Here is a 19,495-nt window from a genome sequence, read left to right on the forward strand (position 1 = left end):
CTGGTGGGTAGCTATCCAGATGACGCTTATGCACTTTGGTTTGAGAAGCCCTGGTCTCTAGCACTGTCCTCACTTACATGGTCAGAGCCAGGACTCTGGATGTTTTTGTGCCAGCTTGAAGGAAGGGAGGAGAGAAAGTAAGTCCAGGGCAGCAATTTCCTTTTAAGGATGTGAGGGTGGGAAGCTGAACTCTTCATTTTAGCTCACACTCCATTGGTGAGAACTTAGAAACATGGCCACTCGAGCTGCAAGGGAGGCTGGGAAAAGTAGTTTCTGGCTGGCTGGCTATGACCCTACCTGCAGTGTTTTATTATACAAGGAGAGATTGTGTCTTAGGTGGGTACCTAGTGGCCTCTGCCACTCGTGTCATGTGCTAGGCATGGTGCTGGTGGGAGGAGATGATGCTTGCTCTTCAACAAGATAGTCCACGCACTCAAAAGCGGTATAATAAGGTGTTCCCTCCTGGTGCAATCATTAAATAACAGGGCCTGAGTATGGGATAGTCCCCTCAAACTAGAGTGCACTAAATATGCAAGTCTCTCATCTTTAAAAAACGGTATTAATATCTATGGACATTCACATCCTAATAAGGCCACCAAAGACATTGCTCCAAAGTGGGGATTGGCCAGCTCTGACCAGTGAACCAAATCAGGCCCACTGCCTGTTTTTGTAAAAAGAAGTTATTGGAACACGGCCACACCCTTTCATTTTCAAATAGTCCATGGCTGCTCTTACACTACGACAGCAGAATTTAGTAGTTTTGAGGGAGTTCATACGGCCCACAAGGATGGCCGCATTTACCAGCTAGCCCTTCACAGGAAACGCTTGCCAAGACCTTCACAAGCACCCTTAGTTGTGAAGTTCACAAACCATTCTTGGTGGTGGGTGCTTAGTAAAGGCCTTTCAGGTGGTCTTGGCAGATCCAAGGAGACACCCAAAGTTAGGCTCCCCCGTCATCAAGGGAGAAGAGGGAATTCAGGTAAGGAAGTTGTTTATTCTAGGGACTGAATGATAATTTAAACTTTCTTCTGCAGCTAAGCACTATGCTAGACATTTAGATATGTTATCCTATCTAACTCTCACAAAACTCCATAACGTAGGAACCACAGCTGAGCCAAGCTGAGCCCCTTGGCTTCTCTCTTGTGGTCCAGGGCTGTGTTTTTAACTGGTCACAGGACATGCCTATGTAGATAATCTATTGACACCTTAAGCCCAACGTATTCAAAATAACTGATTGTCTGTTTCCCTAAACCAGTCCTTTGCTTCTTCTTTAGACTGCAAACTAACACCTATTTCATTGACTTCTTATCATTAGCAAATCCTAGACTGGTGCACTTATGAATCAGTTCCTTATTACTTAAGGTGTTTCTGGTCACTCCTGTTTAAAACCTGCCTTAGTGTGTCTGGGTCTTCCCATTTACTCAGATCCCTTCTAATCAGTCTCCAAGTCCTGTGAAATTTATTCACCCCTCTGGCTTCCCGTCCTTCTGTTGTGATCCTTAAAGCTCAGTGTCAATGATATCACCCTCATGAACATTTTGTGAACCCGCAAATGAGCACCAACAGCATTTTATTGTTGCTGCTTCATGACTTTATGCATATTCCTCCTAGAACCATAGCTAATGACATTATGCATATTCCTCCCAGAACCATAGCTAACACGACTTTATGCATATTCCTCCTAGAACCACAGCTAACATGACATTATACATATTCCTCCTAGAACCACAGCTAACACGACATTATGCATATTCCTCCCAGAACCATAGCTAACATGACATTATGCATATTCCTCCTAGAACCATAGCTAACATGACATTATGCATATTCCTCCCAGAACCATAGCTAACATGACATTATGCATATTCCTCCTAGAACCATAGCTAACACAACATTATGCATATTCCTCCTAGAACCATAGCTAATGACATTATGTGTATTCCACCTAGAACCATAGCTAATGACAAACTTGAGTTAAGCTCCTTAACAGAGAGTAGGCTTCTTGAGGACCAAGAACTTGCCTTGGTATTAGCACTGAGCCAAGATTCCATCCTAGGATCTTTGCTTATAATGTGCTGAGCACGTTTACCTACACTGACATCTGTAAGAGTTAACAGCAAGTGAGAAACCATAGCAGAGACCTGTAGAGATTGAGATACTGATTTCCTCCAAATTATGCTTTTCATAGGAGATGTTTGTCTGCTTATTCCCTACAATCACCTGAAAGTATCTCTACCCAAGTCTGGATACTTTGATAATTGTTTGTAAATGATAGAACAGATTTTGACAGAGGGACCATCCTTTGAATTTTAAGAATTTAGATGGTATTTGGAGGAGATAAGACTATATTAGCAGAACTACTGGCTGAGCTGAAGCCATAATTTCTCTTTTGCTTTACTCCAAACAAAACAATATAGTCAATATGTACATTCTGACTAGGGGGTCAAGGTAACTTCCATTCTAGACCCAGATTTTTATTTATTAGCAGTTTGATATTTGGCAGGTCATTAAGCTTCTGTGGAGCTCAATTTCCTCCCCTTGCAGTATGGGGATTACATACCTGCCCCTCCTGCCTTACTGGGTTACTGTGAGCAGAGTAAAGTGAGATAAGGTAAGTGAAAAAAATGCATAGCACATAGCTTTTGCTGCTGGTACCCTAAAACACAGTGGCTTACAATAATAACCATTTATTTAGCTTATGACTTTGTGGATTGGCCGGACTGTGTAGTCTGGGTCAGCTTAGTTGATCATTGCTGGGCTCACTCATGTGTTCATGCTGAGCTGGCAAATTGGCTAGTGGATGGGCAATCTAGGATGGGTTCAATCACAGGGTTGCTGTTTGTCAAGCTGTAGGTCTGGGTAACAGGAGTGACTGGGCCATGTGTATCTCATCATCCAGGAGGTCAGTTTGGACTTCTTCATGGGCAGCCTCAGGGTTTTAAGAGAAGACAAGCTCCATTGTGCACATGTTTTTCAAGTCTCTGCTTATGTCACATTTCCTGACATCCCATTGGCTGAGCCCAGAATTATGTGACAGGGCATTCAAAGTTCCATGGTAAGGAAGCATGGATGGGTGGATAAGGGAGGAGAAGAATGTATGGCCATTTTTGCCATCTACCAGACCACTGCCAATTGGGATAACAGCAGCAGAATTTCCAGCACCCAGTGAAGACATGCAAGTTTCTCACCTTTTAAAAATGGTGTTAATATCTATGAACATTCACACCCTAATAAGACCACCAATGATGTTGCTCTAGAGTGGAGATTGGCAAACTCTGGTTTGTGAATCAAATGAGGCCCACTGCCTTTTATTGTAAATAAAGTTTTACTGGAACACGGCCACACCCATTCATTTTCATATAGTATATGGCTGCTCTCACACTACAACAGCAGAATTGATGGTAATTTTATTTTTAAATTTTTAAGGAATCTCTATACTATTCCAACATCATTGGTGGGAGCTGCAGTATTTGAATCCAAGTGGCAGGGGCATTGGAGTCCTTGCTGGAGCCATCCCACACTGTGCTTTGTGTATTATTCTCAGCTGAGTGGCCTTCCAAGCTTAACTCTCTGGCCTTCCCAAAGAGTCTGTGAGGCATCTGATCTCTTTTAATAAATTCCTTTTTTGTTTAGACTAGCTGGAGTGGTTTCTACTGTTTCTAACTAACTAAGGATCCTGACACTGATAGTTTTCTAAGGCTGGGGCTCTATGGCTTTAAATACCCTATGCTGAAGAAGGCACAATATTTTATTTTTTTGCAAATAAAATGTTTAGTTTACCTACTCCTAGGTATGCATTCATATAATACAATTAGGCGTTCATACACCAGCTCTGGACTCCCCAAAAATCGAAGATGGTTTGAGAAAAGAAGGAAAGCAAACTCCATTTTCTCCCATTTAGAAAAGCAAACACTTCAATTTTGTTTGAAAAATCTAAGCTCACTAGCTCCACTCAGTGTCCCGATGAACTTATGTGGCACCATATTTGTTTGTAAAAGGATGAAAATAGCTTCGTTGGACAACCTTATTCTTTGGCCAGCTTTATAGTTTTACGTCTTATGGTTAGGCATTTAATCCATTTTTGAGTGAATTTTTATAAATGGTGTAAGTGTCCGACTTCATTATTTTGCATGTGGATATCCAGTTTTCCCAGTGCCATTTGAGAAGAGACTGTTTTTCCCCACTGTGTAGTCTTGGCACCACTATCAAAAATCATTTGGCCATATGTGTAAAGGCTTATTTCTTGACTCTCTATTCTGTTCCATTGGTCTCAACATCTGTCTCTTTGCCAGTCCCAATGGTCTTGATTACTGTTGCTTTGTAGTATGTTTTGAAATCAGAAAGTGCGAGGCCTCCAAATTTGCTCTTCTTTTTCAAGATTGTTTTAGCTATTGAGGGTCCTATGAGATTCAGCTTTAAGATTTTTTTCCCCTACTTCTGCAAAGAGTGCCATTGGGATTTTGATAGAGATTGCACTGAACCTATAGATCTCTTTTGGTAGTATGAACATTTTCACAACATTAAGTCTTCCCATCCATGAGCACTGATAACTTTCCATTTATTTGTATCTTCTTTAATTTCTTTTAGCAATATTTTGTAGTATTCAGTACACAAGTCTTTCTTCTCTTTAGTTACATTTATTCCCAAGTATTTTACTGTTTTTGATGTTACAGTAAACAGAGATTGTTTTAATTTCTTTTTCAGATTGGTCATTATTAGTGTATAGAAACACAAGTGATTTTTATGTGTTGATTTTGTATCGTGCAACTTTGTTGAAATAATTTCTTAATTTTAACCATTTTTTTGTGGAATCTTTAGGGTTTTCCACATATAAGATCATGTCATCTGTGAACAGAGATAATTTTACTTCTTCCTTTCCAATTTGGGTGGCTTTTATTTCTTTTTTGATATCAGAGTAATGCTGCCCTCATAGAATGAATTTGGAGTGTTCCCTCATTTGAAATTCTTTGGAAGAGTTTAAGAAGAATTGGTATTAATTCTTCTTTAAATGTCTGGTAGAGTTCTCCAGTGAAGGCATCTGGTCCTGGACTTTTCTTTGTTGGGAGGCTTTTGATTATTGATTTAATCTCCTTACTAGTTATATATCTCTTCAGATTTTTAAATTTCTTATGATTCTGTGTTGGTAAGTTGTATGTTTCTAGAAATATATCTTTTTCTTCCAGGTTATTCAATTTGTTGGCAAATAATTGTTCATAGTACTCTGTTATAATCCTTTTTATTTCTGAGACATTCTGAGTTGCAATGTCCCCCATTTCATTTCCAATTTTAGTTATTTGAGTCTCATTTTTTTCTTAGTTATTCCACCTAATTTGAAAGGATACATGCACCCTAATATTCATTGCAGCACTATTTACAATAGCCAGGACATGGAAGCAACCTAAATGTCCATCAACAGATGAGTGGATAAAGAAGATGTGGTACATATATATAATGGAATATTACTCAGCCATAAAAAACGAACAAAATAATGTCATTTACATCAACATGGATGGACCTAGAGATTGTCATACTGAGTGAAGTCAGACAGAGAAAGACAAATATCATATGATAGTGCTTATAAGTGGAATCTAAAAATGGTACAAATGAACTTATTTACAAAACAGAAATAGAGTCACAGATGTAGAAAACAAACTTATGATTACTGTGGGGCAAGCGGGGGAGGGATAAATTGGGAGGCTGGGATTGACATATACATTCTACCATATATATATAAAGTAGATAACTAATAAGGACTTACTGTATAGCACAGGGAACTCTTCTCAATACTCTTCAGTGACCTATATGGGAAAAGAATCGTAAAAAGAGTGGATATATGTGTATGTATAACTGATTCACTTTGCTGTATGGCAGAAACTAACACAACATTTTAAATCAACTATACTCCAATAAAAATTTTTCAAAAAGCTCTTGATTTTAATTTTTTCTATTGTTTTCTATTCTCAATTTATCTCTGCTCTGATCTTTTTTATTCCCTTCTTTCTACTAACTTTTGGTTTAGTTTGTTCTTTTCTAGTTCCTTGAGGTGTAAAATTAGGTTGTTGATTTGAGACTTCTTCTTTTTAATGTAAGCATTTGCCACTAAAACTTTCCTCTTATTACTGCTTTCACTGTATTCCATACATTTTGGTATGTTGTGTTCTCATTTTATCTCCAGATAGCTTCTAAATTCCCTTGTGATTTCTTCTTTGACTTGCTGGTTGTTTGAATCAATTATTTATTTCCACGTTTTAGTGGATTTTCCTGTTTTCTTCCTGCTATTGATTTCTAGTTCCATTCCATATGGTCAAAGAAGATATTTTACATGATTTCAACTTCTTAAATTTGTTAAGACTTGTTTTGTGGATTAACGTGTGGTCTATCATGGAGAATGTTTCATGTGCACTTGAGAACGTATTCTGCTGTTTGGGGTGGAGTGTTCTGTATGTGTCTGTTAAGTCTAATTGGTCTAACTGTATTGTTCAAGCCCTCTGTTTCCTTATTGATCTTCTGTCTGGCTGTTCTATCCATAGCTGAAAGGAGGGATTAAAGTCTCCTATTATTATTATGTTGCTGTCCCTTTCTCCCTTCAGTTATGTCAATGATTCATACATTTGGGAGCCTTAATCTCTCTTTAAATAATATAGGATTTATGATTCTTATAGGGATCATATTTCTCAATAGTGGAATGTAAATGTTGCCTTGGGGAGAAAGTGTGTTCATGTAGCTGAAGCTCTTCAGTGGCAGCGAGAGCTTGGGCCACTGGACCACTCTTCTGTTTAGAAGACCTTCTATATCTTCCATACATCCCACCATGGCCCTGTCTGGCTTCTGTCTACTTCTCCAATCCTATATCATGATGCTTCATTGCTCATAACTATTCTCCAGCTATCCTGATATTATCTGTTATCTGTTTCTTAAACACCTTTTTCTGCCTCAGCACCCACACATGCATGCATGTGCACACACACATGCATGTGTACATACACACACATACACACCTCATTCAAGATTTTTGTTATGCAGATATATTTGTAAAGGTACATAAAATGTTAGCTTGATTGATATTTTAAAATATTTGGACAAATAGTATCGGGCCTCATAAACACTCAGGAAGGGCCTGGAGAGAAGTTATATGAACAGAATTAGTTATTATAGGAGAACATTGAAAGCATCTCATTGTTTCCCTTTGGGACATTTAAATTCTATCCAAATAATGGAATGGTATTTATCCATATAGTAAGACTGTTTGAAGCCCATGAAGCATGGAGAAATGCTTATGATGAAGAAAAGCATACAAAATCAAATATAAATTAAGACTATATCTATATGAAAATGCATATAAGAAAAAAATGAAATAGTTTTCAGGATTGTAGGATTAAGGAGTTTTCTGTAGTTATTTTCAAAATATTTATATTGCTACATTTAACTCTATAATTTGAATAAAAGGCAAGAACACAACTCATTAAATAACCTGTTTCCACACCATTATAGCAGCTGCCTATGGAGAAATGCTCTGAGATGAAGGACTACTCAGCCTCACTTGCCTTCCTATCCACTAGCAGCAGGGTTTCCATCTTTGCTTCCATGGATTCACAGTGGGAAGACAGCCACAAAGCACAGTACAGATTAAGACCAAATATCTCTAGACAAGAAATATTTTAAAATAAATCTACAATAAATGGACAGTTTAATGCTCAAGTGAGATAAATTTGGGGGATTCTTTTTTGAAATTTTTTTAAAGTATTTATTTATTTATTTAGTTGTGCTGGGTCTTAGTTGCGGCACGTGGGATCTTCATTGTGGCGTGCAGGCTCCAGAGCGCGCTGGCAGGCTTCTTTCTAGTTGTAGTGCATGGGCTCCAGAGCGCACAGGCTCAGTAGTTGCGGCACGCAGGCTTAGTTGCCCTGCGGCATGTGGGATATTAGTTCCTCTACCAGGGATCAAACCCACATCCCCTGCATTGGAAGGCAGATTCTTCACCACTGGACCACCAGGGAAGTCCCTGGGGGATTCTGAAGAGTAAGTTTGCATGACCTTGTCTGGTACCCAGCTTCATGAGGCAGAGAACTTGAATTCATTCAATTCTTCTGCCAGTGAAAAGACAAAGGAACAGGTGAGATCCAGCACAGGTAAATCACAGGCATCCATGGGAGGCTAACAGCTCTGAGGGATAAGCAGATGTTAGGCAGGAAATAAAAAGAAGGCAAAGTGGGGCAGGCAATGGAGGGGAGATGAATGCCAAAGCAGAGCCTTAAAAAATGATCATGTCTCTGAAAGTCTGCGTGAAGTTCTGTGTGGTAGATCTCGTGAAAAGTCACCCTGACAAATCTTGGAGAGGATTGAAGAAGAGCAAAAGCGGAGGCAGGAAGATCGTCTAGAAGACTGTTGAAATGTTTAAAGAGAGAAAAGATGAGGATGTGACTCAAGGCCTGAGCAATGGGGACAGAGAGGAGATGAATTTGAAAGGTATGAGGAGAACCAGCAGGACTCAATAAGTAATCAGAAGAAGGAAGGTCAAGGATGACGGCCAAATCCTGCCAAACATCTGAGTGCATCCGTAGGAACAACGTTGCCAGACAAGTCTCCAGAAACCAACATGGACTTGGTATTAGTTTGTATTTTAGATTGAAAACTGTCTGCATCTTTCCCAGGTTACAATCCCATGGGGATCCACGATGTTTATATTTACATTTTATGTTTACCTAGGCTGAGCTCTGTAGTTACATAATCAGAGAAGGAAATCCCACAATCAATTCCAGGACCCTTTAGACATTACCTTTTGTAAATAGCAAGAGCTAGGTTTGCAGTCAAACTCAGAGGCATTTATGAATAAATACTGACCCCCAGTGTCTAAGTGCAGAAATAAAGATTAAAAATAAAGATAAAACACCAAGACTCTTAGGAGAGTACCTGGAATTCCAGCTACAAATAATGTTCCCTGCAATCCAATTCAGAATCCTGGGGCGCTTCAGAAACAGAAATACTGACTAGTATTTTACTATACCGATGGCTAGTGGCTGCCAGGAGAACTCTAGTGAATGTTCTATAGAATAAGTGTCAGAATGGATTTGGTCTCAATCATGGGTGTGTAACTATGTGATGGTCTTGGCCCTTTCTGCTCCAACGTCCAGGTTTAACTACTCCAAAGCGTCTTCTCACTAAAGGAGTAGATTTTTATGCAATTAATTTGACTGATACAAACTCCAGCTCTGTCTTAATCCCCACCTAGGTCAGCATTACATCAAATGAAGATTCCTCTCAAGTGGATGCAGGACAGTGTGGTTGGTGGATGTGCCCTTTTCAGTATCTGTGTGGCTAGAGTGAATTCATGAGAAATTCTTGAGTAAACTCTCTGCAGCAAAATAGCTCCTTCTGGACTTCCCTGGTGGTGCAGTGGTTAAGAATCCGTCTGCCAATGCAGGGGACATGGGTTTGAGCCCTGGTCCAGGAAGATGCCACATGCTGCGGAGCAACTAAGCCCGTGCGCCACAACTACTGAGCCTGCGCTCTAGAGCCCATGGCCCACAACTACTGAAGCCCGCACGCCTAGAGACCGTGCTCTGCAACAAGAAAAGCCACCGCAATGAGAAGCCTGCATACCGCAAAGAAGTGTAGCCCCCGCTCGCCGCAGCTAGAGAAAGCCTGCGCACAGCAACGAAGACCCAACACAGCCAAAATAAATAAATAAATTTATAAAAAGAAGAAAAAAATAGCTCCTTCAGCTGCAGTTGCTGTCAAATGGCATCTGTTTTTTGCAACTGGAAATGAGGCACTGGCTGTTTGGAGACAAGCTTATGTCACATTCTGGTCTATGCTGACGTTTTTAAGAACTTGGCTTTGCAGAGAATTAAATGAAGCCGTCTTGAAAAGGTAGAGTTTCCTTCATGAAAACAGGATCATTTTCGTGAATGCTGTTTTTAAAGTAAGAATAGACTTCAGGCTTAAGTGGTCAACCACAACATAAATAAAAGGCCAATCTTTAGTGCCAACAGAACCTATTTGACTTCTGCTTTGGGCAATGAGAAGCATTCATTACAGGCTATTGACCCTCAGCAGTCTTAGTAGAAGGAAGCATGGAGCAGCAGTAGAAATCATGGCTGCTTTGAGGTCACATGGATTCAAGCTGGGCGATGACACTGAGCTGAGTGACACAAGGGACACGGGAGGTGGCCACACTGCAAGGAGCTAAAATCGAAGGAAACGGAGGCCCAGAGATTAAGTAGAGTTTAGGAGCCAAACGGTGGCATTAAGAAGGGATGCCATCCTAAGGTACTAAAATATTAAAGTAGAAGGTTTTGTATCAGGAGAAATTCTATTTGTTCAGCTACAAGGTGATGGCAATCATAATCCTATTTTTGACTTGTATTAGCAGAGAAGCTAATTGTCTGATACATAACTGTAGCACTAAACCTAGTAGAAAAAAATGAGTGTACAACTTGTTTCTTGACAATACAAAGAAGTTTTTCCTTTACTAACAAAAACTGAGATTTCAAGAATAAAAAGTATAGAAACCAGGCACCTTTATCCAGTCACTACATATAGCGAAACATGTTTTAGTGACTGTACTTAATACAAGGTTGTTTTAGTTGCTTCCTTGCCAATTTTTTTTTCTCCTGTCACTTTATTTATTTGGGGGGGGTTTATTTTGGAAAATGTCAAACCTACAGAAAAGCTGGAAGAATAGTACATTATTAACTCTTTCCTCATCAATTATAACATTTACTATATTTGCTTTCTGCGTCTCTTTAAATATATAGGAGCAATTGTGTTGGCTCAAACATTTTAATGTGAGCTGCAGACATAATGACACCTCACCCTTAAATTTTTCAGGCCCCCAAAATATCCTTTATAACTTTTAATTAAAATATCGAATTAAGGTTCAAATGTTAAAACCCTAATCCCCGGTGTGATGGTATTTGGAGGTGGGGCCTTTGGGAGGTGAGCAGATTTAGATGAGGTCGTGAGGGTGGATCCTTCATGATGAGAACAGTGTCCTTCTAAGAGGAAGAGGCCAGAGCCCCCTCCCTCTCTACCATGTGAGGACACAGCGAGAAGGCGTCTTTCTGAGCACCAGAAAGAGGGTTCTTATCAGACATTAAATCTGCCAGTGCCTGGATCTTGGACTTCCCAGCCTCCAGAACTGTGAGAAATGTTTGTTATTTAAGCCACCCAGTCTGTGGTGTTTTGTCACAACAGCCTGAACAGACTGAGACAAATGTTCTATAATCCATTCTTGTTATTCTTTTCTTTCATCTAAAACGGCCCCAGATTTGGCAATTGAAGCCAATTTTTGTGTCCCACCAGTCTTTGGGCATTTTTTTCTTTTCTGACTCAAGATGTTCTCAACTCACCTTGTACTTTATCTGCCTCCAACCTGGAATCAACGATTTTCCCAAACATGCCTGGGTCTGTGGAACAGTATTTAGAAAACAAGATCAAGGGAACTACATGTGCTATTACTAGGTTATGGCTTCTAGGCCCTTTCAGAGCACAGAGCCAGAGCTGGGGTTGGGGGGTGGGGGAAAGGTGGGGTGACGTTGCGAAGAAAGAGAGAGGAAAATGCACACACATTCCTACAGGTATCTCCAGCTCAAAACTAGTAACACGGGGGTCTTCTTTATCTTCCTCCACTTTCTATCTCCCTTCTCCCATTGTGAGTAACCTAATTTACAATGACATCAACAAATTTGCTCAATTTTTTAAATCTATGAGATTCAGAATTACATCCTAAAAACAGTCTCAGGAACATTTTCATCTTTAAACACTTGAATTTAACATCAGCAGTACCATGTCATCCCAAATTATCCCGCAGAAGTCGCACAGAACAGACTAACAGCTCTTTAAATAGCAACAAGAGATAATGCACCTATATATAGGACTCGAATTAGACAACTTAGCAATGGTTGTTTCTTGAGACCGACCAAAGAGGACAAATTTAGAACAGATTACAGTGGCTTCTGCTTTAATTGGTTGAGACTATTTGAGGTTTTCCTTTTCAAAATTTATCCTGTTTGACGTTTGGCATTTGTTTCAAAGCAATCCAGTGGACAGTGTGAGAAGATACACATAATGGTTAATGAGGTGATAGTGGCTGATGGGTGAGTGTTCTTTGTGTTATTTATACTCTCAGCTTTCGGGGATATTTAAATTTTTTTATAATAAAAAGATTTAAAAATATATATTCCTGTCAAATCAGAGTAAGCATAAGCTTAAATGGCTAGCCCCAACTCAAATAAATGGCAAATAAGATGTGGCTCTATTATGTGAAAATAGGAAGTATTGATGACAATCTAGCTTATCTTTAAAAACTTGTCTAAGGAACTTTCATTTTTTTTGGACTTAAGTTCCATGTTTTAAAGGTTAGTCTACATAGCTAGATTATCCTCCAATAAATAAAACTTCACCAATTGTGGAAAAAGATTGACTTAAATTCTGCCTATCATTTTGGCAAATAGCTTTGTCACTAGAGGGAGATTGTATGATTAAAATATTCTTATAGAACGGATGCTTCATATTCCCCTTGGGATCAAAGTCCCCTCACAGACCGATGTGGAAACCATCAGGCTACAGCATAACACGGCATCTGTCACAGCCAGATCTTTTGAGAGGCCAGGCATGATTTAATACAACGAACAGTGTTACGTAAGTGAGCCCCAAACTTGCAAAATCCAACCATGCAGAAGACAAAAACAGGAGAAACGATCAGGGCCTGCAATGTTGAGGCAATCTGAACGTATGAAAGACTTTCCAGGTAAGAGGAAAGCTGAACTTTGAAAAGAGGCTTGCCACTTTATGTAAAAGCATAAAAATAAATTAAAAATGACGCTGGGAAGGATGAATCTTCTGTCTAGTAAAGCTGGTTCCCCTACCTCATTCTGTCATAAACACAAAGGAGCTAGAAAAATAAAAAACTATAACTACATAGTAGGAATGGGGGGAAATGTACATGACCTCTGGCTTCTCTTTCCTGAGACTGTCATCATGATCAGGAGGACTTCTGCTTCTGGCCACCAAGTTGCCCAACTGCTGTCCGATGGGGCAGTTGGGTTAACCAGCTCACACACTGACCAAAAAAAAGCATTTTCACAAAAACTATAGAGCCTGGGCAGGCTTCCCAGGCCAGAAGACAAATAACCACTGCCATTAATGTGCACATGGAGGGACTGCATTTTAATAAAAGTGGTCATGACCCAAGATGAGAAATAGTCTGCAAATCTGGAGCAAAAGAATCTGGTTGAGCTTGGAAATAGCCAGATCATGTTAAGAAATTTGCCTCATACATCTTATCAAGGAAACATACACGACATTATGTACTCTAACCGAGGATGCTTTGTTAATTCAGTGCTCAAATTAGTACTGGATGATGCAAGAACTTCCATTTTCTGAGGCAGAATTTCTGTTCTTTCAGAAAAACAAAGTCTGAGTGTACTGGGATGCACTACTCATCTGAGATATTTAAAAATTAAAACTCTAGGAGTAGCATCTTGTTATGGCTCTTATCTTACCACACTGGACCTGCATGAAACAATCATTACAGCCTGGGCAAAAGAGACATGTCTAACTGGCTTCAGGGCAAGCCCAACCTGGCAGCAGGATGGGCTGCCCTCTCCAAGGACCAAATTTCTGGATAAGCTGTCTATCATTTTTTAAATTTAAAAAAATTCCCATTTTTTTGGTCCCAGCTTGACGTGGTACAGAAGGATGCCAAGATGAGGATGCAGGTTAGGCAGATTTCAAGATACCTACATCAAAAATTCTGGATCCGGGCTTTCCTGGTGGCGAAGTGTTTGAGAGTCTGCCTGCCGATGCTGCCGATGCGGGGGACGTGGGTTCGTGCCCCAGTCCGGGAAGATCCCACATGCCGCGGAGCGGCTGGGCCCATGAGCCATGGCCACTGAGCCTGCGCGTCCAGAGCCTGTGCTCCGCAACGGGAGAGGCCACAACAGTGAGAGGCCCGCGTACCGCAAAAAAAAAAAAAAAAAATTCTGGATCCCTTGTAAGCCATGCAAAGAAAACAGATTCACTAGGTGGTCTCAAGGTTGAAGTGCTGGAGTTGTTAAAAATAATTTTACAGCAATTTTTCATAAATATCTCTTCATTTATTTCAGCCAAGATCTCAAAAACCAAATTGTACCAGAAAGTGTCAGCAAAAATTATCCCTCTCTTAGGAAGTCTGTAAGATTCCAAAGTGACTGGGTGTGAGCACAGCTCTGCGTGCAGGAGCACATCATGCTGCCAGGTGTCCACTGGAGGTGGATATCTAGATGCAGGACAAGGGAAGAATCCAACTCTAGGCTCTTAAGCTGTGTTAAGACATGGTCACTTCTTGGGCTGGAAAATTCAGATGCCAATTCCAGAGATGAAGCTGTTCAAAAATGGTCTGAGTTGAAGCTTAGCCATAGGTTTGGAATTCTAGGAAGATCTGGTAGTTGTATTCTTGGCCCTGATCTCTGAATTATAAACAGTATTATGTGGTTAGGCAACAGAACTGTGAAAAGAAGGACTACGGCAGAAAAGCCAGTAGTTGGTCAGGAACGTCAAGCATCCACGTTCCATGTCCTTATGCATCACAGATGCAGCCAGCTGTGAGCAAACTAGGTTAATTTCTTCTTTTCAGCTGATGCTCTAAGTCTTGATTTAAGGATCAGTAGAGACCAAGCAAGCAGTAGCAAGGGTTTTAGAATTAGTTTCCTTCTAATGACAGTATTACTATAAAATGGATACAAATAAACCAATCCACCAATGGAAAACCATGAAAAACTGGTGATATCTGTAACAGCTTTTATAGTTGTAAATTGTTTACATGACTTTATCACTGAAATATATGTCACTTGCTCTGAAATAAGGCAGTAGCTTAAAGAAATGATCACTTACCTATCTCCAGCATCTAAAAACATCCTATATCATTAAGATTGATAAGCAGTCAATTCTGTCTGTGGCCTACCCTGAATACTACAGACTACGTACCATAATGTTTTGCCCTCCGCAGATAAAGAACAAATGTACATGACAAGTACGAATATACCATTTCCCCTGTTCAAGTGAATAAAATTACACCCACTATATTCTACCTTCCCCCGACCTGACCTTCAATTTTTAGAGAATTAGGCATGTCTACGTGTTGAAATAAGTACAACTCTTTGTGTTATAGGAAGATAAGAGCAGAGAATAATTCAGCAGCCTATACTTAATATTTATGAATCACATGGAAATTCTTGGGATGGTACCATTTTCAGTCACAGAACTTATTTTTAAATTAATTTTAAAGACCCCAAAATTAAAGTTTAAAAAACAAAAATAAAACAAAAAGAGAACACGAACAGCTATAGCTGTCTATATGCTGCTAATTCTAGCAGCCAGAGAGGAATTCCACCAAATGTCATGAGGCAAAGGGCCTTGGTGTTTGTTGTTGGCTGTCTTGGAGGAATCCATCCATGACTCTCCCATTTAATGGGCCTCTGGTCTTAACCTATCAAAGCATCCCTCTCCCTAGAGGAAAAGACTAGTAATAAATACTTAAGTATAGTGTGTTATCTAATGCCCTTTATTATCATCCTAGAAAGTCTCAGTAAATATAACTGTGAACTACTTATTGGAGTAAGTAGTGCCTGTCAGTGGTCACTCTATACTGATTTATTGAATGAGGAATACCTTGAACTTGACCTCCACTTGTTGCTCCCCCATCTTGGAAACTTATGACATTGATTAAGCCCCACTGGTGACTAACTTAGTGACTAATTCAAACGGGGCCGGCAGGGGCTAACGCATAAGGCTTATGACATTAGCACTCAGGCATCCTAAAGCCTTTATCTGGGCCAACATAAGTTACCTAGTTACTTATACAAACTCTACCCCACAGCCTAGATCTGGAAAAATCAGGAAAAATCAGCGGGGGAGAAAAAAAAAAAAAGTGAGCTCAGCACCCATAACACACCGCATACCACTCCTTCTGCAGCTATCCCTAGCCAGCACGTGGGAAAGATTTTATTTGTCAGCACGTTTCACTTTTCCTTGATCCTCTACTTTCTTAATGGCTGCTTGGATAGCCTCTTGGTTGCCCAGGAACTGGTGAGGTCCAACGGCATGCAGGTTCTCATCCAGTTCCAGGAGAATGGGGACTCCAGTAGGAAGAGTAATGTTGATAATGTCTTCATCTGAGATACCTGGAGATTAAGACAGGGAGGAGCAAGGCGTTAAAGACAACCCAGGAGGAAGCTGTGTTTACTTAATTAACTACACATTCACTTAGTCCCATATTAACTGCATGTTTGGAACCACACCAGGTACTGTGAGGGATTCCAGCTATAGTTGCTGGAAGCCAAGGGCGTCCCAGAAGTTTTATTTATTTACTTACTTATTTATTTGGTTGTGCCAGGTCTTAGTTGCGGCAGGCGGGCTCCTTAGTTGCGGCATGCGAACTCTTAGTTCCAGCATGTGGGATCTAGTCCCCTGAACAGGGATCAAACCCTGGGCCCCCTGCATTGGGAGCGCAGAGTCTTATACACTGCACCACCAAGGAAGTCCCTCAGAAGTTTTTTTTTTTTAAAAAAAAAGCTAAGACAGAAATTCAAATTACATTAAATCTTGGGACAGTAAATACCTTTTGGGGCAAACTGTTCCTGGTTGTTTCCTATCTAAATCTTAAAGAAATGAAAATTATTCTCTCCATGCTCACATGTGTGTTACTGGTTTTCCGCAGAAATCAATCTTGAAAAATCTGAAAGTGAACTAGGGGGTTTTCCGGTTTTTTTCCTTTTATATGTTGTCCCCAGGCTGGCTAAAATTAACCTCAAAATCTAGTTCAACTGATTAGAAAGTGGCTGGTTTTCCAACACTGAGTGAGCATGGGATGCCCTGGGCTAGACCCAGTCAAGGAGGAACTCTCCCCTAGGTGCTCAGGAAATACAATCAAGAGGAATCAAAAGAAGGTTGATCGACATGCCTTGTAAACAGGTCTCGTTCTCCTGCTGTCCCTTAACAGCCCAACTGCTAGGAGAGAAAGGTATGTGTAATGGACAAATCACCTTCAATTCTTTTTTTATTTTTTTAAAATTTTACTTATTTATTTATTTATTTACTTACTTACTTACTTATTTTCGGCATGCTGCGCGTCCTGCGGGATCTTAGTTCCCTGACCAGGGATTGAACCCACGCCCGAGGCAGTGAAAGCGTGGAGTCCTAGCCACTGGACCACCAGGCAATTCCCTCAGTTCTTTTTTAAATAGCCTGAATCAGGGAATTCCCTGGTGGTCCAGGGGTTAGGACTCCGCGCTCTCACTGCCAAGGGCCCAGGTTCAATCCCTGGTCGGGGAGCTAAGATCCCACATGCCGTACAGTGCGCTCCCACAAAATTTTTTTTAATAAATAGATAACCTGAATCATAGGTTGTTCAATTTTGACCAGAAGAGCTGGAGTTGTAGCAAGGATGGTAGCAGCAGTGGTCGTGATAAGGTTTCTATTATTATGAGTGTTTTTAAAAAACAATAAACAGCTAACATGTACTGAGTACATTCCGCATGCCAGGTACTCTTCTAAGCACTTTATGTGTATTAACTTATTTAATCACCGTTGCAATCCTAGGAAGATATGCACCATTATTTTTCCATGTAACAATTTCTGACACACAGAGGTTAAGCAAACAACTCAAGGTCACACAGGCAGTAAATAGCAAAGCCTAGACTGAAACGCAGGTGTATGTAACTAGTGCACAATGTCTTTCAAGTTCCTCTGAGTTCAAAATGGGCAAAGAGAAGAGAGGAGACCTAAAAAGATGGAGTTAAGCCAATTAAAAGGTGACTGAAAGTATTCAAATTATCTACTTTAAAAACACAATTTTATTATATAGACTTCTAAATTCTAACCATATACTTCTGTTCTTTATTAATAGAAAGGACCCAGGGCAGAGCAAGTTCTGAGGGGAGTGCAAGGGTCCATCTTGGAAGGTGAGAATGGCAGAATAAGTTAGTAGCAGTTAGTTATCAACGCACTGTGTCATTTTAACTTTGGTCATAACTATGAGCACCAGTCACAGAATCATAGCGCTGGACCTCAGCCGCTGGGGTGGTTCTTTATTAGAATCTCATTTCTAGGTTCAGAAGAGCTGCCTTATGCACTCTTATGCACAAGCTGTATACTCAAACAGCTATGAAACAATGGAAAGGATCATAACTTGGAAGTCAGGGTCTATTCTAAGTACACATCCCATCTCCTCCTTTGCTAGTCCCCTTCCAAATACTAACAAGTATAATATATAACTTTAGGTAAGTAACCTCTCTGGGCCTCCACTGCCTCTGTCTAATTAAAAAAAGAAACACACACTCTTCTCTACCACTATTACAAACCCTGTGGGGCAGGAGGAATGGACTTACAAGAGAACATACATGAGAAAGTATAGCCCAACAAGTGCTTCTTCTTTCTGTACTACGAATTCTCTTCTAGGTAGAAGATTTAAAGGGTAGGCTACTAAAACACTCCTTTGCCCTGCCAAGCCCCCATCCCCACACTGCAACCCTACACAAGATTACCATCCCAAACTAAAGCTGGCAAGAACAGATAAATTCAGACCAGACAGCAAGCTGTTTAGCTGGGAGATGACTGCCTGGGATTCTAAAAGCCCTCGGACCCTCCCGGGTCAGATCTGTCAGCTGGCTGCATAGTAGCTGCCACCCATATCCCCTGGAGATAGCCAGAGAGGAATGCAACAGCACGTGGTTTAGAGCCAGGTGACCGCTAAGGATATAGAGAAACTGAAATCCTAATACACTGTAAAATTAAGAGTATAAAATCCTGTGGAATCTTTGGATAACAAGTCTGGCAATTCCTCAAACAGGTAAGCACAGAATTACCATGGGACCCTGCAATTTCACTCCTAGGTATATATATATATACCCAAGAGAAATGAAAACACATGTCCACACAAAAACCCGTACACGAACCCTCACAGCAGCATTATTCATAATAGAAGATGGAAACAGTCTAAATGTCCATCAACTGATGAGTGGGTAAATTAAATGTGGCAGATCCATGCAATGGAATATTATTTGGCAATAAAAAGGAAAGAAGTGCTGATGCATGCTAAACATTGACAACCCTTGAAAACATTATGCTAAGTGAAAGCAGCCAGTCACAGAGTACATATTGTATGAGTCCATTTCTATGAAATGTCCAGAATAGGCAAATCTATAGTGACATAAATAGATCTGGGGTTGCTTAGGGCCAGAGGGAATGGGAGGACTGGGCAGTAATAGCTAGGTATGGAGTTTCTTTTGAGGGTAATGAAAATGTTCTGAAATTGACTGTGGTGATAGATGGGTAACTCTGTGAATATACAACTCTGTGAAAATACAGCTCTGTGAAAAGCCACTGAACTGAACACTTTAAATGGGTGAACTGTACGTCATGTGAATTATACCTCAAGAAAGCTGTTTAAAAAACTACTAAACAGATCCAGAGAAGTTAAATAAAACTCTTCGAGTCACCAGACTGTTAAGGTAGT

General features: G+C 40.2%; 1 protein-coding gene across 1 annotated transcript in view; it reads right to left on the bottom strand.

Moving 5' to 3' along the window:
* Positions 1–14,437: 14,437 nt before the first annotated feature.
* BPGM (bisphosphoglycerate mutase) overlaps positions 14,438–19,495 on the bottom strand; it is a 32,010-nt gene continuing 26,952 nt past the window's right edge. The window contains exon 3 of the mRNA XM_082661861.1: positions 14,438–16,163. Coding sequence (XP_082517987.1) covers positions 15,985–16,163 — 179 coding nt within the window. The 3' untranslated portion in view covers positions 14,438–15,984. The remainder of the gene's footprint in view (positions 16,164–19,495) is intronic.

Source organism: Grampus griseus, assembly GCF_964374135.1.
Source record: "Grampus griseus genome assembly, chromosome: 9".
NCBI lineage: Eukaryota > Metazoa > Chordata > Mammalia > Artiodactyla > Delphinidae > Grampus > Grampus griseus.